Source organism: Gekko japonicus, unplaced genomic scaffold (genome assembly GCF_001447785.1).
Source record: "Gekko japonicus isolate JY-2015 unplaced genomic scaffold, Gekko_japonicus_V1.1 scaffold761, whole genome shotgun sequence".
Taxonomy (NCBI): Eukaryota; Metazoa; Chordata; class Lepidosauria; order Squamata; family Gekkonidae; genus Gekko; species Gekko japonicus.
Genome location: NW_015177030.1, coordinates 215,712 through 227,049, shown reverse-complemented (window position 1 = coordinate 227,049; position 11,338 = coordinate 215,712). Strand labels below are relative to the sequence as shown.

At 55.5% G+C, this 11,338-nt stretch overlaps 1 protein-coding gene across 1 annotated transcript in view; it reads left to right on the top strand.

Annotated features, from left to right (window-relative positions):
• Positions 1–3,940: 3,940 nt before the first annotated feature.
• The window catches only part of ACTL6B (actin like 6B), an 11,637-nt gene continuing 4,239 nt past the window's right edge, over positions 3,941–11,338 (top strand). Inside the window, exons 1-10 of the mRNA XM_015427884.1 lie at positions 3,941–3,965; positions 5,365–5,441; positions 5,617–5,782; positions 6,673–6,773; positions 6,863–6,960; positions 7,195–7,289; positions 8,074–8,180; positions 9,438–9,527; positions 9,922–9,983; positions 10,751–10,790. Coding sequence (XP_015283370.1) covers positions 3,941–3,965; positions 5,365–5,441; positions 5,617–5,782; positions 6,673–6,773; positions 6,863–6,960; positions 7,195–7,289; positions 8,074–8,180; positions 9,438–9,527; positions 9,922–9,983; positions 10,751–10,790 — 861 coding nt within the window. The remainder of the gene's footprint in view (positions 3,966–5,364; positions 5,442–5,616; positions 5,783–6,672; positions 6,774–6,862; positions 6,961–7,194; positions 7,290–8,073; positions 8,181–9,437; positions 9,528–9,921; positions 9,984–10,750; positions 10,791–11,338) is intronic.

The window sequence follows — 11,338 nt, the reverse complement described above, 5'->3', positions numbered from 1 at the left end:
GCCAGGGAAGAAGGAAGGAAGGAAGGAAGGAAGGCCGGGGGGGTGGGAGGGGAGGTAATGGGCGTCGTGCCACTGTGCCGCCGCCGCCCCCCGGACTCGGGCCACCCGCCGAGCAAAGGGACCGCCGCTTTCCTCCACCTGGCGAAGCGCCCTGCAGAATTAACTGCAGGCGGGCGTGGTGGTAACAGATGCCCCGTGCGTGCGTGTGTCTGTCTCGATGCCTGCCTCTTCCATCAGCGGTCGTCACCAGCGTCCAGACAGGCTGGGTATTTGTCACCAGAACAGTTTGGGGAGCCTGTCCCGTCTGCATTATCCCTGGCCTCCTGCGTAAACTTTTAGCAACTGCACATCCCATGAGAAGGCAACACCTGGCTCTAGAGGAAATCTCTGCTCGTCTACTTAGATCTGGATGCCTGGCGTTCTACAATAGTAATGATTGACCACTGAGGAAGGCCTTAAGGGGCCAAAACGTGCATGGCCATCTAGTTATAACATATACCCATCACTTGTATATGTAAAACTTTCAGCTCTGTGTGTAAAAAGTTTTAAGAGTCTGATATTTGGATCACTTCTTTTAACCTGTTTTATCTTTTACTAATGTGTACACCATAATACATACTTGTCTTTTTATAACAACTCATTTTGTTAGCTTGACCCACATATAGCACTATGGAAAGACTGAAGGTCAAAGAAGAAGGGGATAGCAAAGGATGAGATGGTTAGACAGTGTTATCGAAGCAACCGGCATGAAATTAAGCAAACTCCGGAGCACGAAGGCAGGAGGGCCTGGCGTTATGTGGTCCGTCATGGGGTCGCGAAGAGTCGGACTCGACTGTGCAACTGAACAACAAAAAAAATCTGCCCCACACACTATTTTTCTTTGTGGTTAATTTTCTGGGGGGGGCCTTCTGATCTGTGTTATGGTGATGCTAATGCAGAACACAAGATTACGCATGGGGTAGAGCAGGTAGAGAAAGAGGTACTTTTCTCCCTCTCTCACAATACAAGAACTTGTGGGCACTCCATGAAATGGCTGAGCGGTCGGGTTAGAACGGATAAAAGGAAGTCTTTCTTCACCCAGAGAGTGATGAACACATGGACTTCACTGCCACAGGAAGTGGTGGCGGCTACAAGCATGGACGGCTTCAAGAGGGAATTGGGTAAGCATATGGAGCAGAGGCCCATCAGTGGCTATGAGCCACAAGGTATAGATAGGGACTCTGGGGCAAGGAATGCTCTGTCTTCTTGGTGCTTGGGGGGGGGGCAACAGTGGGAGGGCCTCTGGTGTCCTGTCCCCACTGCTGGACCTCCTGACGGAACCTGGTGTTGTTGGCCACTGTGTGATACAGGAGTGTTGGGCTGGATGGGCCACTGGCCTAGAGATGTGAAGGCCCGGAAAAAAACCAGAAAAATTGGGGGGGGGGGAAACGTTTTTTTCCATTTTTTTCCTTGAAGCTTTTTTGTTTTTTTCCCAAAAATTGGAAAAAGAAAAGAAAAAAATTGATTATGGAACATTCTGAGCAGGAAGCACCCCGTGAGTGGAGGAAGCCACGGACAGGCTCCTGCCGGACCACTAGGCCCCACAGCTGCTAGGCAACTGGGCTCCCGGTGAGGAAGAGGCCCTCTGCAGCACCCCGTGGCTGGAGACGCTTCCAGTGAAACTGGTGAGGCCCAGTTCTGAGCCACTCGTTTCGCACTCGGGTCCGGGAACACATAGAGGGCCAAAAGCTTTTACTCCGGATTTAAGTGGTTAAGAACATATGAGAAGCCAACGTTGGATCAGGCCATTTCCATTGTTTTCCTGGAAAAAAACGGGTTTTTTAATGAGCTTCAAAATTTTCGGAAATTTTACATCTCTAGTGTAGAGATGTAAAATTTCCGAAAATTTTGAAGCTCATAAAAAACCCCGTTTTTTTCCAGGAAAACAATGGAAATGGCCTGATCCAACGTTGGCTTCTCATATGTTCTTAACCACTTAAATCCGGAGTAAAAGCTTTTGGCCCTCTGTGTGTTCCCGGACCCGAGTGCGAAACGAGTGGCTCAGAACTGGGCCTCACCAGTTTCACTGGAAGCGTCTCCAGCCACGGGGTGCTGCAGAGGGCCTCTTCCTCACCGGGAGCCCAGTTGCCTAGCAGCTGTGGGGCCTAGTGGTCCGGCAGGAGCCTGTCCGTGGCTTCCTCCACTCACGGGGTGCTTCCTGCTCAGTAGTGGGGGGGGCACTTGGCGTCCCGCAGAAAAGACATGATAGACTACAAAGTGGTCTTGGGGTAGGGCAGGAATCGCCTCAGAAGGGGGGAAGCTGCTCTTCTTGGCTGGGGGAACCAAAGTAGGAGGGCCAGAGGCCCAAAAGGACAAGGGGAAAGGCGCCCCACGACTCTCCCCACCAGGGTGGCTCACCTCCCACAACCACAGCTGCTCTCCAGATTACAAAGACCAGTTCCTAGAGTTGCCAACCCCCAGGGGGCATCAGGAGAGATCTCCAGGAATGACAACTGATGACAGAGATGGGGCTACAGGTCTGCAGACTGTGGGGGTCCGTTCCGCTGGAGGCCATGGCTGCTCTGAAACCCCCCACCCCCCCACACCCTTCCCAAATCTCCAGGAGCTTCCCAACCCAGAGCGGACAACCCTGCTTCCCTCAGGAAAACTCACGGGGATGTAATCCGGGCCACCCCAGAGAAGCCTGTAGCTGTGGCCTCCAGCCCGCTCACCTTCCCCCATGCCGTAGCCTTCCCAGCAGTGTTCCCTCTAAGGTGAGTTAGTGTGAGCTAGATCACAGTTTTTTAGCCGCCGTCTCGGCTCAGGAAGGAAGGGGCTCCAGAGCAGACGAATTTATGCAGCAGCCCAGTCGCTCGCTCACCACTTGAATGCCAGCCACTCACAGAGTAGACCTTTTGCTCACAAGAAGACTCCACAGCTTACAGGGAGTGTAGCCCAGCGGCCTGCAGCAAAATGTTCAAGCCTAGGCCAGGCCCTTACGAAATGCACCCTGGCAGCCACAAGCCACACCTCGGAAGTAGGAGGTTTTCGTTTTTAAGACTGTAGGCGAAGGAGCAGAAAAGGGGGAAGGCCAGGGCCAAAAGGCCATTTTGGGTCATCCCAGAAAGGAACTGGGGGGGAAGCAGCCTCCTTAAACATGCTGTATGGGGACTTTTGTTTTGCTGGAGGCGTGATGGTGCCCCTGCCCAGGGTCGGGGGGGGGGGGATGATGGTCACTAGGCAGGCGTCCCGTAAAATCCGTTTGGGGACGGGAATCATAATGGGACCCCAAGGCCACCCCTGCTAATTTCTCAGGCAGTGGGTTCAGGCTGAAGCCTGGAGTGGCCTCCTGCTCCGCTCTGTGGCCGGCTGTGTTCACTGAGTAGTGAGGGAGAGGCACTCTGCACACGCTCAAAGGCATGCCCTTTTTTTTTAAAAAAAAGAGGTGGTTTCGCACCTTTCAGACCTCAAGGTTAGCCAACCCTTGGACTTGATTCCTGGCAGTCTGAGCTTTGCTCTACCACACACACACACACACACATACACTTAGGGGTCTGAGAGTACCCACATCCCTCAACAACACATTTTGGGACGTCTTTTATAACTGAATTGCTCTTCAAAGGGGGAGTCGCTCTCCTACATTTTTATCTCCCCCCCCCGCCCTCCTCGTACCCCATCCAGCCCCCACAGTCTTGGCTCCTTTAAGAATGCAGCCGTACTCTCATTGTCTCCAAAGGCTGCCAATCAGGGACTGTGCTGGGGATGGGGGTGCAGAGCCCTGATTGGCCACGACGCATGGCTCCCCCCCATCCCACTCTTATCTCACTCGCCTTCTGCAGCCCCCCCTCCGGTTGCTGTCCACTGGCCCCAGTGCTGAATCCACCCAGCCCTGCCCCTTGCAAGAGCAGGAGAGACCCTCAGGAGCATTGCAAGGGGGAGCTGGAACTGCCACTCAGCCGGGATGAGCGGAGGGGTCTACGGTGGAGGTAGAGCTTGTGTCGGCATGTGCCTCGCCTCGCTGTCGTGGGGAGAACTGCTGGACTTCCAGCTAGGCCCTCCCTGCCTGCCTGCCTGCCGGGCTCTGCTGCTGTTGGCATGCCATAGCACTTGGGGGATTCCGCTGCCAAGGCAGTGGCAGCGCAAGCAGACTGACCGGTCCTCTCGCAGAGGCAGCTGCACCCCAGCACCGAGGGCCCAACACGCTCTCCGCAGGGGGACTTCCTAATGGATGGTGCCCTGCGACCGGGGAGAGGGGTGGGTTTGAGTGATCAGTTTAGCTAAGAATTCTCTGGGTGCATTTTCTGTAGTTTCACGGCTAAATTCTCTGTCTTCAGACAGAGGCATGACTGCTTTTTTTAAAAACGGGGTAACGTAAGTAGATAAATAGGTACCACTTTGGTGGGAAGGTGACAGCGTTCCGTGTGCCTTGGTGTTTAGTCATGCCGGCCACATGACCACGGAAACGTCTTCGGACAGCGCTGGCTCTTCGGCTTTGAAACTGAGATAGAGTCGGATTTGACTGGCTTTCGAGCAAGGGAACCTTTACCTAACGTAGTCACCCTTTTTTTTTTCCTGCTCGAGCCCATGAAAACTGCAATAAATGTGTTAAGTCTTTCAGGTGCCCCAGCGATCCACTTTGTTGTTTGGATGACGTTTGGCATCGTTATGGAGAATTGTGTGTAGTGAGGCTGTGGGCTGGTTCAAGATGCATCCTGATCTAGAGAAATATGTATGTGATTAAGATAATCTGTGGACACCCTAAAATGGCTTCTACTGGATCAGACCCTTGTTCCGTCAAAGTCAATGTTGCCTATTCAGACTGGCATTGGCTCTTCAGGGTCTCAGGCAGAGGAAGTCTTTCCCATCACCTCCTGCCTGGTCCTTTGAACCAGAGGTGCCAGGGATTGAACCTGGGACCTTCTGTGTGCCAAGCAGAGGCTCTGCCACTGAGCCGTGGTCCCTCCCCAATCTTATGAACACACATGAAGCTAGTTTGTACTAAAGCAGACTTTTGGTCCACCAAAGTCGATATTGTCCATTTGGACTGGCAACTGCTCTCCAGGGTCTCAGGGAGAGGTCTTCCACATCACCTCCTGCCAGGTCCTTTAACTGTAGATTCTAGGGATTGAACCCAGGGCTTTCTGGATGCGAAGGAGAGGCCCCGTCACTGATCCACAGGGCTCCCCACCCCACCCCCAATCTTGGTTAGCATGCAGTTCTGCAGTTCTGTGTCGTCCGTGTGTAGGCAGCTGCCTTCTCCCCAGAGCCCTCTGCATTTCAGCACTGGGTCCTTAACTGGTCAGCTCTGTTTTGAAGTACTGCTCCGCACCCTCTGCCCCAAAGGTCGGCACCTGCACACTGACAGTCTCTCTGGTTCCTTCTCAGATGAGGTTGGGGCGCTGGTTTTTGACATCGGCTCCTTCTCTGTGCGGGCCGGCTATGCAGGAGAAGACTGCCCTAAGGTATGAGTCCTTCCAGAGCCCGCCAACGTTCTGTCTTTGGGTGCATGCCCACTTCCCTGCACAGCCTCACCCCCTGTGCCCTCCCCCGGGTGTGCCAGAGCTAGCACTGCTTCAGGAGGGGGGGCTGTTCCCGGTCCCTCCCCCCCCTTCCACACAGTGGCTGATCTCTTTGCAGGCAGATTTCCCCACCACGGTGGGTTTTCTGTCCCACGACGAGTCGGCTATGGAGCTGGACGGAGACAAGGATAAGAAGGCCGGGAAGGTCTACTACATCGACACCAATTCCCTGCATGTGCCACGGGAGAACACGGAGGTTGTCTCGCCCCTCAAGAACGGGATGAGTATGGAGCACCAGGGGAGGACGGACTCATTCCACGGGGCACCTTTCACTCTGGCATTGCTTCTAGGCAGCTCCTTGGCACACTTGCCTGCTCCCGGCTTAGAGGTGGTGTGATGGAGAAAGCTTCCGGGATTCAGGCATCCTGTTAGAAGGTCACCTTGGACAGTATACCCCGTGATGGAAAGACCATCTTGGGTTGGGAGCCATGAGGACCGGGCAGATTCTAAGGGCTGTGGTGGCTCAAGTGGTTAAGACGCTGAACTGCAGACCGGTAGTTCAGCAGTTCGAGACCTGAGTGTGCCGCATGACGGAGGGAGCTCCCGACTCTGGTCCCAGCTCCTGCCAACCTAGCCGTTCGAAAGCAAGAAATTGCAAGTAGATAAATAGGTACCGCTTAGGTGGGAAGGGAACAGCATTCCGTGGGCCTCGGCGTCTAGTCATGCCGGCCACATGGCCACGGAAATGTCTTCGGAGAGCGCTGGCTCTTCGGCTCGGAAACTGAGATGAGCACCACATCCCTAGAGTCGGGTTCGACTGGCTTTCGAGCAAGGGAAACCTTTACCTTAAGCAGGGTTTGCTCTGTAAGGGAGGCAGGTCCTCTGCTGAAGTGATCACTGAACACCCTTAGTCCTTCCTGCCCATCCTCGGGCAGTCTTCCGCATCTGTGTCTGCAAGCGCATTGGTGCTGGACAGCTCTGGTGTGTGCTGAGGAGCATTACCTGGTTGTTTCTTAAAGTGCTAGAAGAGGTCACTGTAGCCCTACTCAGTGTCGCTCTGAAGAGCCCTTTGACCACAGGACTGTCCTCCCTGCCCAGGGGAGGCTTGGGGGGGGGGGTGTCTGGCTGCTGGCCTCACTGGGCCCTCCTCCTCCTTCTCTGTCCTTCTCCCCAGTTGAAGACTGGGACTGCTTCCAAGCCATCCTGGATCACACCTACAACAAGCACATCAAATCGGACCCCAACCTGCACCCCGTGTTGATGTCCGAGGCCCCGGTAGGTGTCCTGCCCGCTCCTTTCTCCTTCCTCCCCTCCCGTGGCACGTGCCTGTGTCTCCCGACACTTCCATCTTTGCCCTCCTGCAGTGGAACACACGGGCCAAGCGGGAGAAGCTGACGGAGTTGATGTTTGAGCATTACAGCATCCCGGCCTTCTTCCTCTGCAAGACAGCTGTGCTGACTGCGTATCCTTCTGCTTGGAGGGAGACAATGACCCCACCCCCACCCCCAAATGGACCCAGTCCACCAGTGGCAGGGCGTTCCATGGGCTAACTGTCCTGGTTCCCCTTCCTGCCCTTTAGTGGGAAGGATGTGACTATTCTGAGTGAAGGAGGAGCTACCGAAAGGGCTGGGAGGGGCCGACCTCCCCCCCGCCCCCACATTGCTCTCCCACCGAAGCCTTGACTCCGGACCTTCAGTTTTGCCAACGGACGCAGCACCGGCCTGGTCTTGGACAGCGGGGCAACCCACACCACAGCCATCCCAGTGCACGATGGTTACATTCTCCAGCAAGGTTAGGCTGGCTGGGGGCTGGCTGGGGTGGGGGGCAAAGTAAGCTTCCGCTTGGGAGGGTGCAGGCCTGGAAGAAAGGCAACGTCAGCCTAGCCCCTTTGGGTCTTGAGCTGGGAGAATATGGGCTGTAAATAAATGTTAAAAGCCAGTGAGTGAATGGCGAGGCCCCTGCTTTCTCTTTTCTGAAAACAAGGTCTGTATTTTGCATTACTGCTTTTCATCCCCCCCCCCCCCGTGTTAGCTAGCTGAGTCCAACGAGTGACAGCTCTCCGTGCTTTTTTGTTGTTGTTGTGACTGAAGTTGCACACGACTGCGTTTCCTGTTTCCTGGATTTCATGGCTCCTGGACTCTGCTTCTTGGGTTGCTGTGTTTTTTAAAAAAGAACCTCTTGTGCAAAGTGTCCGCCTAGTGAGGATCCCGCTGTTGCACCCAGAGGCGAAATCATGTCCACGGAAGCTGAGGCTGGGATAAAAAGTTGTTCATCTTTCAGGTGCCGCAAGACTCCCCTTTGCTTTTGCTTCAAGAGACGAACCCCTTGAGAGCAAGCGAGCCAGGATCAAATGCAGGCTTAAAAACCGGTGACCTGCCGTTTGACCATTACTCCCCCTACCCACCCATCCACCCACACACTCAGGGTATCATTGAAAGCCTTCAGGGAGTGTCGCAGAGCAAAGGATTTGAGGCTCCAGCACCCTGGGCTTGGGGCGTGTGTGTATGTGCCTCTGTGGGTGAGGAGGTGGGGTGGGGAGGACTCTCAGCTCTTTGCTTCTGTGTGGCTCTTTCAGGAATCGTGAAATCCCCCCTGGCTGGCGACTTCATCTCCATGCAGTGTCGAGAACTTTTCCAGGAGATGAACATTGAGATAATCCCACCATATATGATCGCAGCCAAGGTGGTATTGCCCCCTTCCCATTCCACCACTGCCCAGAACTGGGGAGCACACCTGGCCCTTGGCCTGTAGAAGGGCCCACAGCTCAACACTCCCCCCCCCCGCGTCTCCAGCAAAAAACCATTTGGGGCCGTGGGGGGCTGGGAAAGGCCTCTTGGCCCAAGACCGGGCTGGCCCAAAGCCTAGAGGGTCACCAGTGGCTGGGGGGGGGGGGTTGCAGGACAAGGTGGAGCCATGGGGCTTGGGGCCAAGATAAAGTGGGGGGCGATTGGTGCTCAGATATGCCTGAGTGGGGCCACAAGCTGTGTTCCGGCTTATGAGTAAAGGGAAGTGGTCATCAGAGGGTCAAGGGCTGGGACACCTCCCTTCTCCTTCTCTAAGTGAGAATATCCAAGCTATCTGCAGCAGCAAACACATGCTGACTTGGAGAAGAAGAAGAAGAGGAAGAGATTGGATTTCTACCCCACCCATCACTCGGAGTCTCAGAGCTGCTGACAAATGCCTTTCCCTTCCCCTCCCCACAACAGGCACCCTGTGAGGCAGGCGGGGCTGAGAGAGCTCTGACAGGAACTGCCCTTTTTCAAGGACAGCTCTGTGCCAGGACTACAGCTTGCCCAAGGCCATCCAGCAGCTGCAAGTGGAGGAGTGGGGGAATCAAACCCAGTTTTCGCAGATTAGAGTCCGCGCACTCAACCACGACACCAAACTGGCTCTTCCGCAGAGAATTAGCCACCTTTGTTGGTTAAGTGCAAGGACTCTAATCTGGGAGAACCCCTCCCCACTCCTCCACTTGCACCTGCTGGATGACCTTGGGCAAGCCGTAGTTCTGTCAGAGCTGTCCTTGAAAAAGGGCAGTTCCTGTCAGAGCTCTCTCAGCCCCGCCTGCCTCACAGGGTGTCTGTTGTGGGGAGGGGAAGGGGAAGGAGTTTGTAAGCCGCTCTGAGACTCCTTTGGGTAGTGAAGGGCGGGGTATAAATCCACTCTCCTCTTCTTCTTCTTCTTTGGGGCCTCTCTGATAGAGGAAGAGTCCGGGGGGGGGCATTCAAAAGTTTGAGCCTGCCTGAGCTCCCCATGCGAAGGCTCCTTCCTCACCCGCCCCACTCCCATTCCTATCGGCCTGTGCAAAACCGGGCTCCTTCCAGAGTGGACTCAGCACTGAAGGGGCAGGGCCGCCAGCCCTGCATGCCCTGGGCATGAGGAAGGAGGAGGCCGGGCAGCATGGGTTTCTGTGTGTGCCAACGCTCCCTTTCTCTTTGCCAGGAGGCTGTGCGTGAAGGGGCCCCACCCAACTGGAAGAAGAAAGAGAAGTTGCCCCCCGTCAGCAAGTCCTGGCACAATTACATGTGCAACGTGAGAGAAGCAGGGCGTCGGAGCCTGGCAAAGGGCCCTGGGGGGGGGGCAGCTCCGGAGCAGCAAATCCCTGCAGATTTCGAGTGGAGCCTGAGAAGTGTGGGGTTTGGGGGGGGGACCTCAGCAGGCCACAGTGCCATGGAGTCCATGCTGCCGTTTCCTCTCTGCTGTCTGGAGATCAGTTCCAAGAGATTTCCAGGCCACACCTGGAGGTTGGCAAGCTAGGGGGGAAACAGGCCTGGAGACACACTTGAAGGAGTGGGCTGAAAAGCAGAAAGGACTTGGGGGGGGTGGCGAGAGGAGAGAAGGGCAAGTTGGGAGGGGGCCGGATCTGCAGTTGTGGGGAGCCAGGTTCTTCTGACGGCCCCCCTTCTCTCCCTGCCCCCCCTCACAGGAGGTCATCCAGGATTTCCAGGCCTCCGTCCTGCAAGTCTCCGATTCCCCCTACGACGAACAGTGAGTCTGGGTGGGCTGCCCCGGGGATGGGGTGGGATGAGAGCCCCCCCACCCCCAAGTTGAGCCACAACCAGGGCCAGGGCCTTCTCAGTGGCGGCGGCTCCACACTGGTGGAACGAGCTCCCGGAAGATACTAGGGCCCTGCGGGACCGCTTACACTTCCACAGGGCCTGTAAAACGGAGCTCTTCCACCAGGCCTTTAGTTAAGGAGCCGCATCCAACAACTAAGACCCTGTGCCCAAGGCCACCATCGACAGCCTACGCTTTGCCAAACTGTAATAACCACCACTGACTGTATTTTTTAGTATGCCTCCTGCTATTACTACCTCGCCATCGCCGTATAAACTGATACTAGTGCTTTAAGTCTGCTTTTTACAGCTATATTTATCATTGTTGTTTTACTTGTCAAATTTTATGTAAGCCACCCTGGTGGGGAGGGTGGGTTATAAATCAAATAAACAGTAAATAAATTGAAGAAGAAGAGGAGGAGATTGGATTTGTACTCCACCCTTCACTACCCGAAGGAGTCTCAGAGCGGCTTACAAACTCCTCTCCCTTCCCTTCCCCACAACAGACACCCTGGGAGGGAGGTGGGGCTGAGAGAGCTCTGACAGAAGCTGATCTTTTTCAAGGACAGCTCTTGTCACAACTATGGCTTTCCCAAGGTCCATCCAGCAGGTGCAAGTGGAGGAGTGGGGAACCAAACCTGGCTCTCGCAGATTAGAGTCCACGCACTTAACCACTACACCAAATCTGTGGCCCCCTAGGCTTCCACGTTTGGCTGGCTTTCGCTACCCCAATGGGGGAGTAATGCCGTGGTCCATTCAAATCTTCTCAGTCCCCACCGGTTCTCTCTAAGCCCTGCCTGTGTATAGGTGGAGCTCGGGTTACAGAAACCGGGCCTGCCAAGTTGTAGATAGAGGCGCCTCCATCATGGGGCAGATGTTGGGTGGCAGAGCTGGAGGTGGATGGCTCTGGTCCCCCGGGAAGGTCCCCCAGGCACACCCAGGGAGTCCCATGCAGAAGGTCTTCCTGGCAGGTTGCCCCCCGCCCCGTGTCTCATCCACGGGGCACTATTCCGCAGGTTCTAGAACCCTGGCTGGTGAAGCGCCCGCAGGGAGAAGGGAGGCACATTTCAGCCACCTCTCCCGCCCTTTCACACTTTGTGACTTTCCGGGCCTTGGAAATCGAGAACTGAGGCTGGGAGAGAGAGAGAGAGGAAGTTGTGGTTGCAGTACCCCCCCCCTCCAGAGCTGGGCCCCGGGTGTGTTTGTGTGGAGTCGGCCAGCAAGGGCTGTGATGCTTCAGCACGGGGGGGGGGGGGGAGGCGAGGGGGGGAACAGAGGTGGTCGCGG